Source organism: Trichosurus vulpecula, chromosome 3 (genome assembly GCF_011100635.1).
Source record: "Trichosurus vulpecula isolate mTriVul1 chromosome 3, mTriVul1.pri, whole genome shotgun sequence".
In the NCBI taxonomy this organism is placed as follows: domain Eukaryota; kingdom Metazoa; phylum Chordata; class Mammalia; order Diprotodontia; family Phalangeridae; genus Trichosurus; species Trichosurus vulpecula.
Window position 1 is genome coordinate 113,382,632 of NC_050575.1, and position 21,184 is coordinate 113,403,815.

Genomic DNA, 21,184 nt, shown 5'->3' on the forward strand with positions numbered 1-21,184 from the left:
AGAGGAAGAAAATGAAACAGGGGGTAGGGAGTGTAGGGTGGGGGTGGGGTAGGGGTCATGTATGTGACTCACCCAGAGTCACACGGCTATTAGATATCTGAGGAAGGATTTGAACACGGGCCTTCCTGACCCCTTCTTGAACCAAATCTATCCACCACACCATGTTCTTCTACAACTATCATGTCCCTCACTAAGCCTTTCCTCTCCAGGCTAAATATCACCAGTGTCTTCAACAAATTCTCCTCTTGCCTGGCTTCTGGGTCTCTCACTCTCCTGCCTGTCCTCCTCCAAGCACACTTCTGCTGCCCAATGTCCTTCCTAAACAGGAGCTCAGAACCGCAGGCGGTGCTCCAGATGAGGCCTGATGACAGGGCAGGTGACAGTGGGACAGGCCATCAGCTCCCTTGTGCACTCTGGACACTCAGCTTCTTTACAGACCCTGTTCTTTTCTGGTTGCTGACTCATCCAGGGTGTAAGACTTGGTGGTGGTGGTGGTAGTGGTGATGATGATGATGATTTTAATAAAAGGTATATACCACGTAAAGGTTTATACAGGATGTCCTAGAAATCTTAATTCAGTTTTATACCATTAAAAGCTTTAAACCACACTAAGGATTTTGGGACACCCTGCATACATAGTTTCATTAAAGCCCTATGAGGTAGGTACCATAGGTATTATTATCCCCATTTTACAGATTGGGAAAAACCGAGGCTATAAAAGACTAAGTCACTTGCCCCTGCTGTTGAATACACGCTCAGGTCTCTTAACAAGTCCAGCATTCTCTCCACTGTGCCACACTGATTTTGTTTGTCCTGATTAAGTTTCATCTAATTAGATTGAACTTCTCATTCTAGCCTGTTGAGATCCTTTTGGATCCTGACTTAATGTATTAACTACCTCTCTCAGGTCATCTATGCCTTTAACCAACTCACAGATACAAACCAATCCCTGGGGCATTCCACTAGAGACCTCTTTTTAATTCCCCAAACATTTTTTTAATTGCCAGATATACACGGGGCATATGAGATACAAATATAAAAAAAACCGGTCTCTGCTTCCAAGAGCTCACGCATCAATGGAGGGGGTAAAGGGGTGGGATACAACATGTAAACAGATAATCAAGTAAATACATATTTGAGGATCTAGAAAGAGAAGGGAACAGGAAATGCCTCTGTAGGAGCTGGCAGCTTAGCTGAGCCTTGAAGAAAAACAAAGATTTTTTTTTTTAAGATTTTTTTATTTTTAGTTTACAACACTCAGTTCCGCATGACTTTTGAGTTCCAGATTTTCTTCCCCCTCCCCTCCCCAAGATGGCATGGAATCCAATATATCTTCTACATATAACTTTGCATTGAACTTATTTACACAATAATCAAGTCATACAGAAGAATTATGACCAATGGAATGAATCAGGAGAAAGAAACACCAAACACCAAAAATAAAAGAGAAAAAAAAACAAAAGAAAAAAAAGGAAAGCAAACAGTTTGCCTCAATCTGCATTCAGACCTCATAGTTCTTTCTCTGGATGTAGATAGCTCTCTCCATCATGAGTCCTTTGGAGTTGTCTTTGAACCTTGTATTGCTGAGAAGAGCCAAGTCTATCAAGGTTAGTCAATACAGAATCCATGTATCTGTGGTTGTGTATAATCTCCTAGTTCTGCTCCGCTCACTCAGCATTATATTGTGTAGGCTTTTCCAGGTTGTTATGAAGTCCGTATCTTCCCCATTTCTTATAGCACAATAGTATTCCATTATATTCATATACCACAACTTGTTCAGCCATTCCCCAATTGATGGGCATCCCCTTGATTTCCAATTCTTTGCAACCACAGAAAGAGCACCTATAAATATTTTTGTACATATGGGTCCTTTTCCCACTTGTGTGATCTCTTTGGGATACAGAAAAACAAAGATTTTAAAGAGGCAGAGGAGAGGAGGGGGGATTCCAGATACAGCGGAAAGTCACAGAGATAGGAAATGCAATGTCAGTTTCAGGGAATAGAAAGTTGTCTGGTTTGGCTGGCCTATCGCATGAAAAGGAATAATGTAAAATAAATTTGGAAAGCTACAAGGGGAGGGAGCCAGTCTGTACAAAGCTTTAAATGTCAGAATGAGGAGATTGTATTTTTAATGACAAAGTCTGCTGAAGATTTACAAAATGACAAGGATATATTAATGCCTGATCTCTGGTGCTAATTATGTAAAAACCCATTGACCAAAATTTGTCCAAAACTGTTCTCCCTCCCTTATAGCACAATTATTTGGGAACTTATCCTTCCTGTTATATTTTATCACTTCTTGAGGGCAAGGACTGGGATTGTTTTTCATCTTTTACCCCTAGCCACCTACCTAGCACACTTACCCGCCCATGGTGCTTTAATTTGTTTAATTGATTGAAAAAAATTCTGAAAAATTAATTTGTAGTGCAAGATCTGTATTACAGTTCAGTTCAGGAGAAGGAAAATGGAGAGCATTTATAGATAAATGCCTAGGCAACGCTTTCATTTTGTAGATAGGGAAACTGAAGCTCAGAAAAGAGAACTTATTTGCATAGAACTAAGATGGTATTTGGATCTATTATTCCTTTCTATGGCAACAGGTAGGATGTGCGAAGGGCATGAGTTGTGTACAAAGTGAGTGGAGGGAGAGATCCCTGCAGACGAAAGTAGGGCTAGGGGGTCAAGAGACCTGAGTTCTAGTTCCTGATTACCACTAATTGCTTGTGTGGCCTTGAGTATGCCCATTTCCTTCCCTGGGCTTTCCCCATGTGGGAAATGAAAGCATTGGACTGGATGTTCTTCCAGCTTCTGAATAGGAAGGGGGAAGGAACTGAAGATGTGATTTACCCAGGGGAGCCACCCACATTTGAGCTTCCAACCTCTTCTCTCCCAAATTCCCTTGGTAGTTGGGTTCAGATGGGGGTAGGGATCATGGGGGGGATTTGAAGTTACCCCCAATGGGACTCCCTGGGGACCAGCCACAGGTATAGACAGCCTCCCTTTAGGCTTCTGGGAACCCCAGGACAAGGCACCCCAGGGAGGTAAGAGGAAAGAAACAGGAAGCAGGAAAAAGGGAATAGAAGAGTGAAAGAAGAAGAGTAGGAATGAAAAGAGTAAGAGTGAAAGAAAGAAGAAGAGTAGAAGTGAAGGTAGGAGGAGGGAAGAGAGGATAGGAAGAAAGAAGAAAAGAAGGGTGACAGAACCACAAACATTTAAACTCCTACTGCGTGCTGAGCAATGGCAAAGACAAAGTTTAAATAAGACATAATCTCAGCCCTCACCAAGTTCACTGTTCAGGAAGGGAATAAGAAAAACCTGCTAAACTATATTACATGATAAGTTCATTAAAGAGGAGCAATGAATCAACCACAAAATATTTTATTAAGCGCTTACTATGTTCCAGACACTCCGCTAGGACCTGAAGCTACCAAAACAAAAATTAAATGGTTGCTGCCTTTAGTGTAGAGGAGCAAAACGAAGTATTGCCTGAGGGATAAGAAGGAAGGCTGTTATTGACCTGGGTATTATGGAAGAGAGGGAGGAAAGAGGGATGGAAAAAAGAAAGAAATGGAGGAAAAGAGATGGAGTGGAGAGGAAGAGGGGGAAGGGAAAAGGGGAAGGGGGGGGGAGATGATAAAGGGTCCAAGGGACCAGGAGAGGAAGAGAGGGGGGTGGAAGAGAGGGAAAGGGGATCAAGGAAGGAAGAGAGGGAGGAAAAAGAAGGATGAGAGTGGAAGAGAGAGGGAAATAGGAGGGACAGAGAACGAGGGAAGGAGGGTGGGGGGCAGGGTGCAAATCCGGTGGCAGAAAGGGAAAGCGAAAGCTCCCTGAGACTTTCGCTTTCGTTACCTCAGCAGAACCTCCGAGCCCCCCAGACACTAGGCAGCCCTTCCTGTCCCCTCCAATATCTGCATCCTGCTCAGAGCCCTATTCCTTGTTCCCCCTAGACTTGGCCCCGGTGAACTTAGCGCAGGGGCGTCAGGGTCCTGGCGGGAGCTGTCCCGGGTGCCGCGCTTAGGCTCGCTCGCAGGGTGCTTTATCCCGAGGTGCCGTCTGGGGGAGGAGAGCAAGTGCAAGGCCATGGCAGAGCCAGGCGGCCCCTTGCGTCTGCGGGACTGGCTGGTGGCTCAAATTGAAAGCGGCTGCTACCCCGGGCTCCGCTGGGAGAACCGAGAGAAAACGATGTTCCGCATCCCCTGGAAGCACGCGTCCAAGCAGGACTACAGGCAGCATCAGGACGCCGCGCTCTTTCGGGTAAAGCGGCCACGCTAAGAAGCCGCCAGGGGGGCGCCTAGGGAGCCGTGGAGCCAGGAAAGCTTGGCCCGCCGCGGGGCCACCCACGTAGGGAGAAGTGGGGCGAGGGCTGGTGGAGAGGCACGTCGGGTTCCATTCTAGTCAATCCAACCCCCTAGCTAGGCGGCGGACAAGATGGGACAGGGGCATATAGGGAGAGACACGAGTTCCAGTCTTACTCTGACACAGTGAACTTCAGAACTGGGTTTCAGTTTCGTCTTCTGTCAAACGACGAAATTAGACGGCATGATTTCTGGGCTGCCCTCTAGCTCTCGGGTTCTTTGTCTATTGGAGGATCGTAGGTTCATAATTTTAGAGCTGGAAGAGACCTTAGAGGCCATCTAGTCCAATTTGGTCACCTATTTTACAGATGAGGGTTACCAGGAATCACACAATTATTGAGTGTCAAAGGTGGGATCTTCCCAGTCTTCCAGACCTCTATCAGAGATCTGGCCCCTGCTCCCAGGAGGCCTCAGTTGAGGTGGAGAGGCATCATTTACTCAGGAGAGGTCGGGTACAGAAAGGACAGCATGAAAACAGGTCCTATGTTACAGACCCTGAGAGCATTAGGTCCTGCAGGGTAGAGGAGAGATTAATATGGTTTGGACCAGATGTTCTCCGTGGCAGCCAGGTGGTACAGTGGACTGGAGTTCAAATCCAGCCTCAGACACTGGCTGTGTGACCCTGGGCAAGTCAGGCAAGTCACTTATCCTCTTTCTTTTGTTAAAAAATGTTACTCATTTTAAACTTAAATACCTAAAGACAAAAAAGAGAACATTTCCATGTACATAGCACAACATAGAGGATTCAATATAAAACCATGAATTTCCAGATCACAGTTTATTTTTTTTAACTATGTAATAAATTCTACATATCGTTTTCAAAGCTACCCTGCTTTTCTGTGCTTCCTTCTAAGTTTTCGTTTGTTCTCTGGCATACACTTTTTTTTTCTCCTTCCCTCCTCATCCCACCCTAAAGAAGGCTATCATTAAACACAAATATGTGTGTGTGTATATATATGCATACATATATATATATACATATATATGTAAAGCCATACTATGCATGCTTCTATTTATCAGTTCTTTCTCTGGAAGCAGATAGCATCTTCCTTCATAGGTCCTTTTTAGTTGATTTAAGTATTTATAATACTCAAAATGACTTAGTCATTCAGAGTTGTTCTTAGAATAATACTGCTGTTACTGTGTACAGTGTTCTCTTGGTTCTGCTTATTTCACTCTTCATTAGTTCATACAAATCTTTTCATGTTTTTATAAAATCAACCAGTTCACCAATTCTTATAGCACAGTAGTATTCTATCATAATCATATACCACAACTTATTTAGACATTTCCCAATTGATGAGCATGCCCTCAGTTTCCAGTTCTTTGCCACCACAAAGAGAGTTGCTATAAATATTTTAAAACATCTAAGTTCTTTTCCTTTTTCCCTAAGCATCTTGGGAAACAGGCCAAATAATGGTATTGATGGGTCAAAGGGTATACACAGTTTTATAACTCTTTGGTCATAATTCCAGATTGCCCTCCAAAATGGTTAGATAAGTTCACAGTTCCACCAACAGTAAATTAGTGTCCAATTTTCCCACATCTCCAACATTTGTCACTTTTCTATAATTTTAGCCAATTTGATAAGTATAAAGTGATATCTCAAAGTTGTTTTAGTTTGCATTTCTCTAATCAATAATGATTTAGAGCATTTTTTCAAATGCCCATATATAGTTTTGGTTACTTCACTGAAAAACTGCCAGTTCACATCCTTTGACTATTTGCCAATTGGGGAATGACTCATATTCTTATACATTTGACAGAGTTCTTTATATGAGATATGAGAAACTATCTGTAAAAATTTCCCCCTAATTTTCTGCTTTCCTTCTGATCTTGGCTACATTGGGTTTTTTTTTGCACAAAAACTTTTTAAAATTTAAATAATCAAAATTATCCATTTTATGTGTTACAATGCTCTCTCTTATTTATTTACAAGTTGTTCCCCTATCCATAAGTTTGATAGGTAATATGTTCCACATTCTTCTAATTTTCTTATGATATCTCCCTTTATAGCTAGGTCATGTATCCATTTTGACTTTATCTTGGTAAATGGTAGAAGATGTTGGTCTATGCCCAATTTCTGCCAGACTGCTTTCCAGCTTTCCCAACAATTTCTACCAAATAATGAATTCTTATCCCCAAAGCTTAATTCTTTACATTTGATAAACACAAGGTTACTATAATCATTTACTACTGTGCATTGTATGTCTACTTAGCCTCTTTCAAGCCTCAGTTTCCTCAACTATAAAATGGAGGTGTTAATAGCACTGACCTCCCAGGGTTGTTGTAAGAATCAAATGAAATAATATTTGTAAATGCTTAGAACAGTGCCTGGCACATAGTAGGCATTTAAATATTAAATACCTCCTTTCCTCCTTTCCTTCGTGCCTCAGTAATGGATCTTAAGGAATAGAGTTGGGAGGGGGAGACCTCTAATCCAGCCCTCTCATCTGACAGACAAGGAAGCTGAAATGTAGAGAAGTGAAATCCAGTGCTCAAGGTCACACAAATATTAAGCAGAAGAGCTGGGATTTGAATCCATATCTGACTACAAAGCCAGTGAGGCTTCTACTGGACCAAGCAAAAGGGACTTTTGAGACCACCTAGTGCTGACTCCTCATTTTCCTAAGGAGAGAAGAATCCTCAAGATCAAAAGTGACAGTCAAAGGTTTCCTGGTAGAAGAGCTGAGATTTGAATTGGGTTTGAAAGACAGGGCAGATTGGGATAGGTATCACATGGTAAATAGAAGCAGAGTCACACAATTAGAAGCAACCTCAAAGGGCATCTGTCCCAACCTCTACAACATCCTGGACAAGTGGTCATCCAGCCTCTGCTAGAAGTTTTCACAGGGATACTACATGATCTTCTTTCCTTTCTTTCCCCCTTCTTTCCTTCCCTCCTTCCCTCTTTCCCTTCTTCCTTCCTTTCCTTCCTCCCTCCTTCCTTTCTTCCTTCATTCTTTCTCTTCCTTTCCTCCCTCCCTCCTTCCTTCTTCTCTTCCTCCTTTTTCCCCTTTCCTTTCTTCCTTCCCTCCCTCCTTCTTTTCTTCCTTCTTTCCTTTCTTCCTTCCTTCCTTCTTTCCTTCCTCTCTCCTTCCTTTCCTCCCTCTCTCTCTCCTTCTCTTCCTCCTTCCATTCTTCCTTCCCTCATTTCTTGCTTCCCTCCCTCCTTCTTTTCCTTCCCTCCCTCCTTCCTTCTTTCCTCCCTACCTCCTAGATTTAAATCTATGCTTTGCTGCTTATTAGCTGTGTGACCTGGGACAATTCACTTAACTTCTTTGTGCTTCAGATTCCTCATGTGTAAAATGAAACAGTTTTACAAGATGGTTCATAAAACCCCTTCCAACTCTACATCCTAAATATTTATTTGTATATATTAGGTGACTAAGGCAGTACATGCAAGATGAATTGGAAAGGGAGAGACTGAAGATAAAGAGGCCAGATAGGAAGCTCTTCTAAAAGTCCAGGGGAAAGGAGAAGATACCCTGGTGGAGAGAATGGAGAGGAGGGGATGAATGGGAGAAACAATCTTGAGCTGAAATTGAGAGGACTTGGGAACTGATTGGTGATAGGAAATGAGAAAGACAAAAGAATCACAGTTGACTCTAAGTTCCTGCTTAGGTGACTGAGTGGCCACTAGAAAAGGGGCAGCTTGAAAGAGGAGTTGGCAAGGGAAGACCCTTCCCACTATCAAATTCCTTACCCTTTGATCTCCTTCCCCAACATCCTTCATTAGAACTTGGTGGCCAGGGTGCCCTCAATTTGCTTCCTCACATAGGCAGGCTCACCAGAGCTAAGTCCTAGGAAGGTAGAGAGAATTCCACAGGGCTCAGGGGCTTGATACCTGAGCCTTGTTCTTTTCCCCCAGGCCTGGGCCATTTACAAAGGTAAGTACCACGAAGGCACAGACAAAGCTGATCCATCTGTCTGGAAGACCCGGCTGCGCTGTGCACTCAACAAGAGCACAGACTTCCAGGAAGTGATTGACCGGAGCCAACTGGACATCTCTGAACCCTACAAGGTCTACCAGATCATCTCTGAGGGAGCCCGGAACCTGGGTATTCACACATTAAAGAGCATGGGTTTGGGGAGCAAGAGATCTAAGCTCTGGTCATCAAAGATCTTGAGCCTTGCTGTGGGGGGGCGTTAGAGGGCTTTGGGGACCACTAGAGGCAGAGGAGAACAGGGCTTTCCCAGGGCCTTGAACTAGAACCTAATGCACTTGCTTCCCCTGCAGAGGATGAAGGGCAGAAGGGCCATCTGAAAGCTCCCAAAGATCTATCAACTGAGCCTCTCCAGAGGCCAGACCAGGTCAGTGTACTGACACCCAAACTACCTCTATTCCTGCCCCATCATCCTGACACTCAAGTCTCCTTTACCTTCCTCATCCCTCCATACTTACCAGCCCTATCCCTTCCAGCCCCACATCCCCATCCTCCTCCTAACTTGGGGCACTGAGAGTTGGGAAGCTGCCCTTCTTATAGCCTATCCACATCTGATTTCCTCTCCCTTTGGGTTGTGCTGCCCATGGTGCTGACTCCAAAGCACTTGGGCTGTATCTGGCAAGAACTAGATGCTGGTGTGTGATTACATGATTGGTTGGTGGGCCCTTCTGCCTAGCTATGACTCCTCCCATCTTCTTTCCCCACTGAGGCCCTGTTTCATCCTGGAAGGCCAGCTCACTCTGGTGAAACCAGTGGCTGGGTTCCAGTCTCAGCTGCCCCCCAAACCCTCAGCCCTCATAGGCCGTCTCTCCCACTGCCTAGGCTGGCTCAGACTCAGCTGCTAAGGAGACTAGCAAGGAAAGGATTTCTAAGGTTTGCCATCAGGTTTCCCCAGCCTCCTGCTTTACCATCCCAAAGGCTGAGTCTGGTAAGGAGGGGGCCTCTACGGACTTGGGTCTTCCTATCCTCTTCTGCCCACTTTACCTTTTAACTCTTCCCTCTATTTCCACTCCCTGATGTCTTGTTTCCCAGAGGTGTCCTAACCTCTGAGCCCCGAAGGGAGGGAGCTGGTAAGGAAGATGGCCTACCACATTGGGGTGTACCAGTACCTTTTCTATCTCCCTCTTCCCCTATCCAGGGTACCAAGTAACAGGTACGTTTTACAGTTGGGACCCTTCACAGAGTCACCTTCCGCTAAGCCTGACACCCCGTGAGAATGTCAGCACCTCTGGTAAGGATCACCAGACTGGAAGGTTCCCCTGAACAGTCCTTACCCCTCTCTTGCCCTAGTCTCAAGGTTGATCCTGTGCTTTGCTCACCTGTGAGGCAGAGAAGTGTTATCCGTCCCCTATATACAGAGGAGGAAGCAGGCTCAGAGAGGTTAAATGACTCACCCACAGCCATCCTGCTAATGAAGAGGAGTCAGAACTAGAACTCAAGTCTTCTAAGTTCAGGATCCTCCCTACTACACCTAGATGTCTTTTCCTACTAGGAAAAGGGTATAGAAACAGGGTGAGAAGTGAGGAGGGTTGTCTCTTCTTATACAGGTCAGGTTTGGACCTCTGCTTATCACTCACATACTCAATCCCTTCCCCTCTCCCCAGCTGTCAGTTCAGAGCCCAAGAAAGCTCAGGCAGAGGCTATCATTGGGTAAGGCTAAATTCCATTCATGCTACTGAATGACCCAGCCAGGAGTTCTTAGGCTGAAGTCCATGACCCTTTTTAAAATATATATTTTATGAATATATTTCAATGTGATTGCTTTCCTTTATAATCCTGTATTTTATTTTATTTCGAATGCCTAAAAACATTTTTCTGAGGAGTCAAATAGGCTTCACCAAATTGCCAAAGGGGGCCATGCTACAAAAAAGATTAAGAACTCTTGGCTTGTACTCAACCCTCCATGCATTCCCACATGTGACTACAGAGACACACACAAGACCCATAAACACATGTTCCTGTTGTCTGGATACACTAATGCCACAGTTAACATGTGTGCTCATGTGGGCATCATACATTCAACATGTCCCTATGTGTGTGTGCGTGCAGGGACCCACATTCATACTCACTGAGTTGGGAACATACCTAGATTATCTATTATTCTCCTTCCTCAGTGAGTTCAGTGCCTGGTTCGTGTCCTCTCTGCTCTAACTCCTGGCCTCACACTAGGGGATATCAATGTGCATATCGATGTTCTCTCAGATACTCTAACTTCTCACTTCCTCAATGTACTCAGTTCTCATAATCTGTTCCTTCACTTGACCTCAGCTATACCCAAAGACGGTCCTAGCCTTGATCTTGACAGCACTCATGAGTATTACATCTTTATGCTATGAATAGCCAGCATGGATATAGTACTTTAAGATTTGCCGGGCACTTTGCAAATATCAAACCATTTGATCCTTACAATAATGCGGGAGGATAGGTGCTGATATTATTCCTGTTTTACAGATGAGGAAACTGAGGCAGGCAGTGGTTAAGTGACTTTCCCAGGATCACACAACCAGTAAGTATTTGAGGTCACATTTGAACTCAGGTCTTCCTGACTCTGGGCCCATCTTTCTATCCACTGCACCACCTAGCTGCCTAGAGCACATGTTCATGAATTCAAAAATTATTTGTTCATAGGAGATAGAATTGGCCTTGGAGCAGAAAGATTTGGATTCTAGTCTCACCTCTCATAGATACTGGTTTGTGACCTTGGGCAAGTCATTTAATTTTTTCAGTGCTCTAGGTAACTCTTCAGGACTATTAAGTTGCAAGGAAATTACTGACCTGCACTGATAAAAGGAGCTTCTTCATGTGGGAGTTTCCTATACTCATGAAATCCCAAGTCCATTCACTGACCTTATCTCTGTCTTTCCCTGTGCCTTTAGACCCCTATCCTTATTCTTTGTCCCTGAGACCCCCAATCGCTCTGCCCCCTCAATATTTCTCCCAGGCTGTCACTCCTACACTTGCTTTTCCAATCTCAATCCCTTGGCGAAGCAGCTCAATGCTGCCCTCCCCATTCTCTACCCCCAAATCCCTTGCTCCCCTTGTCCTGCTACTTTGCCATTTACCCTCCCACTCAGATGCCAAAGTTATCCTCCTAAAGCACAGATTTGACCAGTGACCCCTTATTACCTCCACAATCAAAGACAAAATCCTTTGTCTGGCATTTAAGGCTCTTCATAATCTGGTCCCCTCCTACTTTGCCAAACTTTTTATACTTTATTTCTATCAGCAAATTCTATGATCCTGCTTCAGTGATCTACTGATTTGTTGTTCTTCAACCCTCCATCTCCTGTCTCTTCCTGGTATCCCTGCCTTAATGCTCAACTCAACTGTATCACTCCAGCCATAGGTTTCCTTCTATCTGCTCTGCATTTATCTTGTACGTACCTATTTATTTACATGTTGTCTGACCGTTAGAACATAAGCTCGTTGTGGGAAGGAACTATTTTTTGCTTTTCTTGTGTGCCCACTGCTTGGTGTGGTGTCTGGCATACATTATGCCCTTAAGAAATGTTGGTTGACTGTCTTTCCACTTTCATTCATGCAATAGGTATGTGTTGAGTATTTAATCTATGCCTAACCCTACGTTCAACTATTTTGTGACAGAACACACAGAAGCGAAGCACTCACGGCCCTCCTGGGTTCCCCATCTAGTCAAGGAGACAAACAACAGAGGATGGGAGTATGAAATCAGGGGATGGGTCATGTGGCTCAGACTCTAATCCCACTTCCTTCAGGAGTGTTTCCTGACCACTCTCATGGCTTCATGCTCAAAAGGGAACATTTCCTCTCTACCTTACAGCCCAGACTGTCTGTTCTACTCACTGGGCCCTGACCACAATCGGTCTATTACCTAGCCATTTCTTATGTGTGAGTCCCATCTTATCAGCTAAACTATGCATTACCTGAATGCTAGGACCTATCAGCTTTGTCCCCATCTACTCCTCAGTACCCTGGACAGGGCTAGGAGTTTAATCAACGCTCAGAAAATGATTGTAGATGATTTGAACTATTACCCACTTCAGACTGCTGGCTCCACGTCCGGCTGTACTACCGAGATGTCCTGGTGAAGGAGGCCATTGCTCACACTGCCGAGGGCTGCCGCTTGACAACCCGGCCCGTGCCCGTGGACAGCCCACATCTCTATGGCCCTGCCAAGCTGGAGCAGATCCAGTTCCCATCACCTAAAGCTCTTCCAGGGGCCAGCCCACCTCTCACCCAGATTCTGGAGCGCCTCTTGCCTCACCTGGACAGAGGAGTCCTGCTCTGGGTAGCTCCTGAGGGGGTCTTTGCTAAGAGGCAGTGCCAGGGCCGGGTTTACTGGCGAGGCCCCCTAGCACCTCATTGTGACCAGCCCAACAAGTTGGAAAGGGAGAAGACCTATAAGCTGTTGGACACCCAGCAGTTCCTGTATCGTAAGCTCCTGGTGGGGAGGGGGAACTGGGAAGGTCCAGTTTGGGGGGTAAAGAAGGGTTACTGGTGTGGAGAGGAACCCAGGAAGATGAGGATCCCCTTTTTGGGAAGTAAGATGAGTGTTCATTCAGTCAGGAGGTACCGGTTTGAGTACAAGTTTTATCATTTACTACCTGTACATCCCCTGGGTACTAACTTCCCTGAGCTTCAGTTTCCTCACCCGTAAAAAGGAGATCATATTTCCACTCCCTACCGTACAGTGCCATTGTAAAACTTACAGTGATATAAAGGTATAAGCGGCTGTTAATGTCACTTCACCCACAGAATTACAGAGAAAGAGAGAGAGAGACAGAGAGAGGCAAAGACAGAGAGAGACACAGAGACAGAGAGACAGAGGGAGACAGAGAGAGAGGGAGGGGAAGAAAGGAGGAAGAGAATGGGAAGGGGAAGGAAGGGGAGAGGAAGGAAGGGATGGAAAGAGTAAGGAAGAAAGAAAAGGAAGGAAGGAGAGAGAGAAAGGAAGAAAGGAAAAAAGTGAAGGAGGGAGGGAGAAAAAGAGTAAGGGAGAAAGGAAGGGAGGGAGGAAGAAAAGGAAGAAAAAGAAAGAAAACTATTATAAAGCATTCTTAATTTAGGAGTCCATGAACTTGTTTATTTTTTAATATTTTGATAACTGTATTTCATATAATTGGTTTCTTTGTAATTGTATGCACAGTATTTCATACATTTACAAACATGACTCTGAAAAAGGGCCCATAGGCTTCATCGGACTGCCACAGGGGTCCATGAAAGTCAAAAACCTGAGATAGGCAGGTAGATAGATGAGAGATAGAACATTAAGCTCTAACTATATGCCCTAAAGAAGCTTACATTCAAATGGGGAGAGACAATACATAAAGGAGGTGAGGGAGTGAGCTATGTGGCTCACCTATCAGAAGTGGAGGACCCAGGGATAGGGTTCTAGTGAGAGGAGGATAAGGACAATAAGAGAAGGTATGATGTGGAGACTGCTGGGAAGTAGTGGAAGAAAGCTTACCTATAGGGGAAGGGAAAGAACTGTGGGGCAGAATCTAAGATTCCAGTGGGAGGGATATAAAGATGATGGGCTGAGAGTCAGCCATGAAGCCAGAGAGACCTGGGTTCAAGTCTTCCTTCTGACATCCACTGGCTGTATAACTCCAGATAAAGTCACTTAACTTCTCAGTACTTCGGGCAGCTCTCCAAGACATTACGTTGCAGAGAAGGGGCCTACCTGTAATAGTAGAAGGAGGTTCCTTATGTGGGAATGCTATATATTGTTGTCCTGATCCCTAGCTTATTATTTAGTACTCCATTTTATGAGTTGTTACAACAAAAAAGAAAGAAAGGAAAAGAAAAAGAAAGGAAAAAAGGAAGGAAGAAAGGAAGGAAAGAAAGAAAGGAAGGAAGGAAGGAAGGAAGGAAGAAAGAAAGAAAGAAAGAAAGAAAGAAAGAAAGAAAGAAAGAAAGAAAGAAAGAAAGAAAGAAAGAAAGAAAGAAAGAAAGGAAAAGAAAGGAAGGAAGGAAGGAAGAAAAGGAAAAGGAAAAAAAGAGGCTCTTAATGAGCCTCTTCACACTTAGGCTAGTCAGTAGAAGACAAACACAGAGTCTCTCTGGGCCCTGGTAGCTAAAGCATTTTTAATGTGGCAGAACCTGTCCGAGCTTGTGGCTGTTTGCAGGACCTTCAAAAACCTACAGTCTCATCCCCTTCCTGTCACAACAAGGAATGGAAAGGGAAGGGAATAAGCATTCATTACAAGCCTACTATGTGTCAAGCCCTGCACTGAGTGCTTTACAAATATCTCACAACCCTGGGAGGTAGGGGCTATTATACCATTTTACAATAAAGGAAACTACCACAGATAGAGGGAGAGTGACTTGCCCAGACGGGAAAGAGGAATTTAGTGGAAGAAAAAGAAGAATATGCCTAAAGTCTCACCTGTATTGAGTGGTCAGGCCAAGGACTCAAACCTGGGTCTTCTGAGGTTAAAGCTTTTTTTTCCACAGTCCTGGGCTGCCTCAGTGGGGATAATATTGCCCCTTGGACCACCTGCCTGACTGAGTTGTTGTGAGGAAAGTGCTTTATAAACTGTTACACTCTATAGAAAGGTGAGGTGTTATTACTATCATCAAGAATGAAGAATGAGTGTCTGAGGGCGGTAATTAAGGCCAAGCGCAGGGACTGGGCACCACTATTGGCAGCAACTGTAGGACAGGCTGGCTCAAGGCCACCTAAGCCCAGTTTCCCAAAAACAAGCAGGCAGGGAAAGTGTTAAAGACATTCAATGCGGTCAGGTTGGACCACCACTGGAACATAGGCATCATTCCCTCTTGCCAGGGACTGGGATCCTGACACAGCCCAAGAGTCAGAGTTGGGCATCACCCTTTCCCTTGTGCCTTGCAGAGCTGCATCGACACCTGTGTCTCGGGGAGCCCGCACCCCAGTACCAGATCCAACTGTGCTTTGGAGAGGAGTACCCAGGTCCAGGTTGCCAGTCCCAGGGGAGACTCATCATGGCTCATGTGAGTTTGGGGAGGAGGGGACAACCAGGCCTATTATATCCAGTGCCCTCCCTCCCCCTGCCCCGGGGGATCCCTCCCACCATGGGCAAGTAACTTCTCTCAGGGCCTTAGTTTCCTCCTCTATAAGACCAGAAAATTGGACTAGATCCTCTCTAAGGTTCCTTCCTGTTATGATATTGGTGTTCTGTGTTCTCAGGTGGCCCCTCCAACTCTTATTTCAGCAAACCCTCTGCAAGGCCTCACTGGGCTTTCTTCCTTCCTTCCTTCCTTTCTTTCTTTCTTTCTTTTCTTTCTTCCTTCCTTCCTTTCTTTCTTTCTTTTCTCTCTCTTTCTTTCTTTCTTTCTTTCTTACTTTCTTTCTTTCTTTTTCTTTCTTTCTTTCTCTCTGAATCCTTTTCAGTGTTTGGGAGCACCTGTGGGAGCCCCTGAGCTGGGGAATAAAGAAGGCAGAAGGGTTAGGGGATAACTGGGGGAAAGAGGAGGGTAGGTCACTTCCCACCCTTGGAGGGCCTTCAGGGTCCCCTCCTCCTGAAATACATAACTAGTATTTATACAAAGCTTTAAGCTTGCAAAGTGCTTTACATTGTTAATCTCGTTCGATGAGGATGCTAAAGTCCCACTTTACAGATGAGGAAACTGAGGCCGAGAAAGGTTAAGTGAATTGCTGGGGATGACACAGCTACAGTATCTGCTGCAGTATTAGCCTCAGGTCTTCTGGACTCCCAAGTCCAGCACTCTGTCCGCTACGCCACCAGAGCTGTCCCTCCTCCCCTCAGGCCCATGGTTTCTCGGGGGATGCCCCCTCTTAAGATTTCACGGAGTCCTTAGGGCATTGAGGGAGGGGGCAGGGAAGTGGGGTGCTCCAAGAGGATGCGGCGGGTGGAGCCAGAAGAGGGGTACCTAAAAAGAATTAAGGGTCAGGAGGGGCCAGGAGATAAGGGACAGCCTCTCTCACACCATGCCTCCCTCCTTTCCCTTCCTTCCCAGGTAGAGCCCGTGTTTGCCCGAGAGCTCTTCTTGCACTCCAAGCGTGTCACTCTCCAAGATCCTCCAGGTTCCCAGCCCAGCGCTCCGGAGAGTGTAACCCACCTTCTGAACCAGCCATGCCAACCCTGACTGTGGCCCCACGCGGTCTCTGGGGCACCGCCCCATCGCCGGGGCCCCGCCTCATCTCTGAGGCACTGCCCCATCTCCAGAGCACCTTCCCATTTTCGGGGCACCTCCCTCTGTCTGAGGGAGCACCGCCCCTTTATGGCACATCTCTGACCAAACTGGGCCAGTATACCTGGGACTAAGGGTCTTCTCCTTGTCTGCTCTCAAGCACCTGCCTTAGGACAAATTTTGTGTGTGCCTGTTGCGTGGGTGTGTTGGGGGTCAGGGGGCACAATGCATATGTATAAACTAAACTTCAATGTGCTTTAGGAGTTATTCATAAGAGGAACCCCCTGGCAAACTCTTATTAAAATTAGACATCCTGAGCCCCCCAAACTTTTAATATCTCAGGGTAGTTCTAGACTGGTCTGCCTTTTTTTTTTTAAGGGTGTGTCCCTTATGTGGAGAGTTGATGAGGAACCATTCACATTCTTTCTTGCCCTTGGAATGTGTTAGAGGGAACCAGAACCTGTCTGCGCCGGTGTGACTGTTAACAGTATTTGCAAAGCATTTTTTATCTAGTTAGCATTGGATTTGGGGTTCGATGCTCACAGACATATTTATTAGTTCTGTGGCGGTGGGTAAGTCACTTACCCTGAGAATCAATCTCTGTAAGACAGTGATATTCATGCCTGTAGTACCTACCTCACGGGGCTGTGGTGAAGACGAGATTATGTATGTGAAGTGTTTTTAAACTTTTAAAATGCCTTATATAAATATGAGCCGTCATTATTTCCTCATTTGAATTTCCCAGGGAGGGACAGGGAAAATGAGTTTTAGGTGAAGAAATTGAGGCCTGGAGAGGAGGAGACTTGTCTATGGTTACACAGTTGCAGGGCTAGGATTTGAAACCAGGTCAGCTTCTAATTCCCAGACCAGGACTCCTTTCCCTCTACTGACTGTTACCTTCATTAAGCATCTTGCTTTAAGCACTGAAGACAACAGTCCAAAGACCTTCATCGACTAGGTCAAAAACCTCTCTTCTCCTGCCACTTACTTGGGACAGGGTCTTTGATGAGAGAAACTGAGCCGGGAGAGGCAAAGAGCCTTGGAGAGGTAGAGGCTGAAGCAGCCTGCCTGCCCTGCCCTCTCCCTCTATTCCCTTCTAAGCTGGGCCCTGGAAAGGACCTCAGTTATCATGGAGAATCATGATCACCATTTTGTGGCCACCCAGTGGATATGGTATGGAAGGGCCAGGAGGGGCTTCTTGGAGGGAGGAAAGGGACTTGGCCAAGTTAACACAAGTCAGTAATGAAGCTAAGATTCAAATCTAGGTCCTCCGTTTTCATTATCTTTCCACTGATCCCTGGTTTCTGGGTCCCAGGGCAGGAAGTCTGACTCAAAAACCACTGACCAGCCTTAAAGTTGAATAGGTCCTTCTTCACCCTGCCCTCTCCACCCAAGATCTATAAAGGGCTAGGGCAGGAGACGTGACTCAGCCCAGCAAGACAGACTTTTCTCCAAAGCTCAGCAGAGGGAGCTAGGCCCAAGGAGCTGCAGTACTTACTGAAGTCTCTCCCCCACATCCTTCCTCTGCTAGGGCCAGGGGCTTCCCCACGCCCATCCTTTCTCCTCCTCCCTCCCAACAGCCCCCATCCTCCTCTCCAGTCTCACAGCCCTCTTTCCTCTCCTTTCCCACCTCTCCCACCTCCGCTCTCTGGCTCTTGGCCCTCATTCCTCCCCCTCCTTCGGCACCTCCTCATCCCCCCCCCCACACACATAGCCCTCATTCCTCCCTCCCTTTCCCCACCTCCCCTATTCTCCTCTCTCTGCCTCTTGGCCCTCACTCCTCCCTCTCCTTCCTCACAACCCTTATTCTTTCTTCCTTCCCAACAGCTCCCCCAGAGGTCCCTCCATCTTTAGAATCTATCCCCCCCCAATTTATTTTCCCTTCATTTTCACACTCTCGTCCTCTCCCCACGACTGAAAAGAACAGTTTGGCCCTTGTTTGAAAAGGGGAAAAGATGGAGTACTGACGGGAGAGTGAGGTGACTGGAGAAGAAATATAAAGAGAAAGGAGATGGTGAGAGGGAGGAGAGAAAAGGAAGAAAAGAAGGAGGAAGGCGAGAGAGGAAAGAGTGGAGAAGAGAAGCAGGGAAGTAAATAGAGAAGGAGAGATAGTGTGGGGAGAGACAGAGGGAAATAGGAGAGCTCTGAGCAGAGCAGACATTTAGTGGGGAGAAAAGTGCTGAGACTTATATGGAGGTGGAGGAGAGGCCATGACAGGGCTTGAGGAAGGAGAGAGAAATAGGATAAGGAGGCAGTGGGGAATCTCGAGTCCGACTTTCCATTTCTTTTTTCAGTTCTGCCCAGCCAACCCAGCCTCTGCCTCATCCTCCTGTTCTCCTTCCCCTGGGACCCTCAGCCCTGAAGCCTGTGGGGGCTGGACCAAAGCTTGGCCCCTCCCCAGGCCCCCAGGAGCAGGGCTGCCTCCGGTTGGGACTGGCAGCTGGGTGGGAAAGGGGTGGGGGTAGAACAGCCTGATCCCTCCCCTCTAGCCTTTCCAGGCCACAGGGGCTGGGCTGGCCGAGGGCTTTTAACCAGCTGGAGGAGGCTCCTGACCGGCTTTTGGCGGCGAAGGCCTCTGGGAAGGGAAAGAGATGCAGCCTGACTGTGCCACTCCACGGGGGCCTGAGAATGGCCAGGGCCGGGATTCAGCTCCCAGTCGGCAAGGCCAGGACCCGGGTCCCAGCCGCCCTGGGGAGCTAGCCAAGCCCCCCTACAGCTACATCGCCCTCATCACCATGGCCATCCAGAGCTCTCCAGGCCAGAGGGCCACACTCAGTGCCATCTACCACTACATTATGGGCCGCTTTGCCTTCTATCGAGACAACCGGCCTGGCTGGCAGAACAGCATCCGCCACAACCTGTCCCTCAACGAATGCTTTGTCAAGGTGCCCCGAGATGACCGCAGGCCTGGCAAGGGCAGCTACTGGACCCTGGACCCTGACAGTTACAACATGTTTGAAAATGGCAGCTTCCTGCGACGGAGGCGCCGCTTCACCCGCAAGAGGGGGTCTGAGCCCGAGACTGAGATGCAGAGGAAGGCCAAAAGCAGGGCCCGTGCTGGGCCAGGTCGTGGGGGCTGTCGGGCCTCTGGGATGCCAGACCCTCATAGGGATACCCGAGAGCAGGAGGGGGCCTCTGGCCCGGCCAAGGCCACCACTGGACCATGCCTAGCCCCACCACTGGAGCTGCCCGAGTCCCAGAGTCTATGCCACACCAGTTCAGAGACATCACCCAATGATAGCCTCTTTGGGGGACTTACAGATGCTCTCCCTACAACCCCAGCTGGTCTGTACCTTTCCACTTCTGAGCCACTGGCCCTGCCAGCCTCACAGATGCTGATGGACCTGAAGGAGACTCCTGAGCCATCCAGGTCTCCTGGACAGAGAGTGGACCCTCGAGAGCTGCCACCCTCCTCCTCTTCCTCCTCTTCCTCTTCTGCCTCTCCATGCCCAGCATTCAGCCTGCCTCCAGTCTTCCCTGCCCCCCAGGGCCCTCAGCCCTCCCCAGCCCGATTCCCTGACGGGGAAGCCTATGGCAAGGCAGGGCTACCCATCTTTGGCAACTTTGGTGGGGCTGAAGCTCTGGGTGGCAGCTACCAGTGCCGCGTGCAAGCCCTGAGCTTCTGCATGGATGAGCGGGGCTGTGGCCCAGCCCTGGATCATTTCCTTGCACCCACTCCAGCTTCCCCAGCCACCCCCACTCAGTCACCTCCCTTCCAATCCCCACTACCCCTTCGGGGGAACCAGAAGGAGCCCTGGACTGGGGGGGCTTTCCCACTCCAGGGAGGAGGAAGCTACCAGCTAGGGCTACCCCACTGCCTCTATCGGACCCCAGGCATGTTCTTCTTTGAATGAAGTTTCCTTTCCGGTCTTCTGCTTCTTCCCTTGTACAACCAGACAGACTCACCTACCACTTCATGCAAGGACCAGATAAAGAATGGACTCTTACCTGAGGTCTGGAGCCATTTGATATTCTCCAGGGGACGATGCCTTGCTCAGTCTGTCCCCAACACACTGGGTCCCTGAGAGAGAGAGGGTTCCAGGGGTGGCAGAGGGTAGGGATCTCCCCTGGGTGAGGATGGGGGCCAGAAAAGTCTGTGCTAGTGAGAGGGATGGCTCCCAAAGCCAGATGAAAAACTAAGGATTAAATCAGATATGATTACAGCTGGAGGGGATTTTGGAGGTCATCTAATCCAGCACCCTCATTTTACAAAGGAGGAAACTGAGAGACCCAAAGAAGGGAAATGACTTGTCCAAGGTCAAACAGCTAGTAGTTAGGTGAGTCAGGGCCCGAGCCCAGGTCTTCTGACTCTTCTTAATCCAAAGCTTTTCCCACTACTGAACAGTTCTGAAGAGGCAACAGAAACAAGAGATCTTTGTCTTCTTTGAATGACCTAGGGCTCTGCCTGACCAGGATTCCAGAGTCTGGTGAAGTGACCTCACGCCCTGGCCCCTTCCTGGACATACTTGGGGAGTGTGGGGAAGGTGTGAGGCTGGACCTATGTCAGATTTTACTCGACACTCTACTTAATAAAGCAAGTGAGTCTTGAAAGATACCATAAGCCTGGCCTGGTGGATGGGGTCCAGGACGCCTGGGTTCTTCCAGGGCTGCCCCTAGGTATCAGTCTCTCCATGGGAGGAATGGAGAAGGGGTTGGATTGAGTTACTTTGTCCCAAGAGGATTGCCCTGCAAGGGGACTTTTGGTGGGAGTTTCCTGCCACTCAGGGAGGGGGAAAGAGGGAGATTGGAGTGGGAGGAAGAAACAAAGGG

The 21,184-nt window shown here is 47.3% G+C and overlaps 2 protein-coding genes across 2 annotated transcripts; both read left to right on the forward strand.

The window, feature by feature from the left end:
- Positions 1–3,877: 3,877 nt before the first annotated feature.
- LOC118840890 (interferon regulatory factor 4-like) lies at positions 3,878–16,768 on the forward strand. The gene is made up of 8 exons (XM_036748256.1): positions 3,878–4,254; positions 8,227–8,416; positions 8,596–8,669; positions 9,125–9,230; positions 9,441–9,533; positions 12,325–12,714; positions 15,135–15,253; positions 16,241–16,768. The coding sequence occupies exons 1-8, from the start codon at positions 4,081–4,083 to the stop codon at positions 16,367–16,369; spliced, it is 1,275 nt and encodes a 424-aa protein (XP_036604151.1). The 5' UTR covers positions 3,878–4,080; the 3' UTR covers positions 16,370–16,768.
- Positions 16,769–18,974: 2,206 nt separating this feature from the next.
- On the forward strand, positions 18,975–20,969 carry FOXS1 (forkhead box S1). The gene has a single exon (XM_036752395.1). It carries the CDS (start codon positions 19,006–19,008, stop codon positions 20,266–20,268), a length of 1,263 nt encoding a protein of 420 aa, XP_036608290.1. The 5' UTR covers positions 18,975–19,005; the 3' UTR covers positions 20,269–20,969.
- Positions 20,970–21,184: the final 215 nt, after the last annotated feature.

What these genes read in the sequence shown, in the direction of transcription:
- LOC118840890 (XM_036748256.1), top strand. Translation starts at nt 4,081, where the DNA reads ATGGCAGAGCCAGGCGGCCCCTTGCGTCTGCGGGACTGGCTGGTGGCT. An exon ending in CACCCAGCAGTTCCTGTATC is followed by an intron (nt 12,715 to 15,134) that starts GTAAGCTCCTGG and finishes TGTGCCTTGCAG; the next exon opens with AGCTGCATCGACACCTGTGT. An exon ending in GGAGACTCATCATGGCTCAT is followed by an intron (nt 15,254 to 16,240) that starts GTGAGTTTGGGG and finishes CTTCCTTCCCAG; the next exon opens with GTAGAGCCCGTGTTTGCCCG.
- FOXS1 (XM_036752395.1), top strand. Translation starts at nt 19,006, where the DNA reads ATGCAGCCTGACTGTGCCACTCCACGGGGGCCTGAGAATGGCCAGGGC.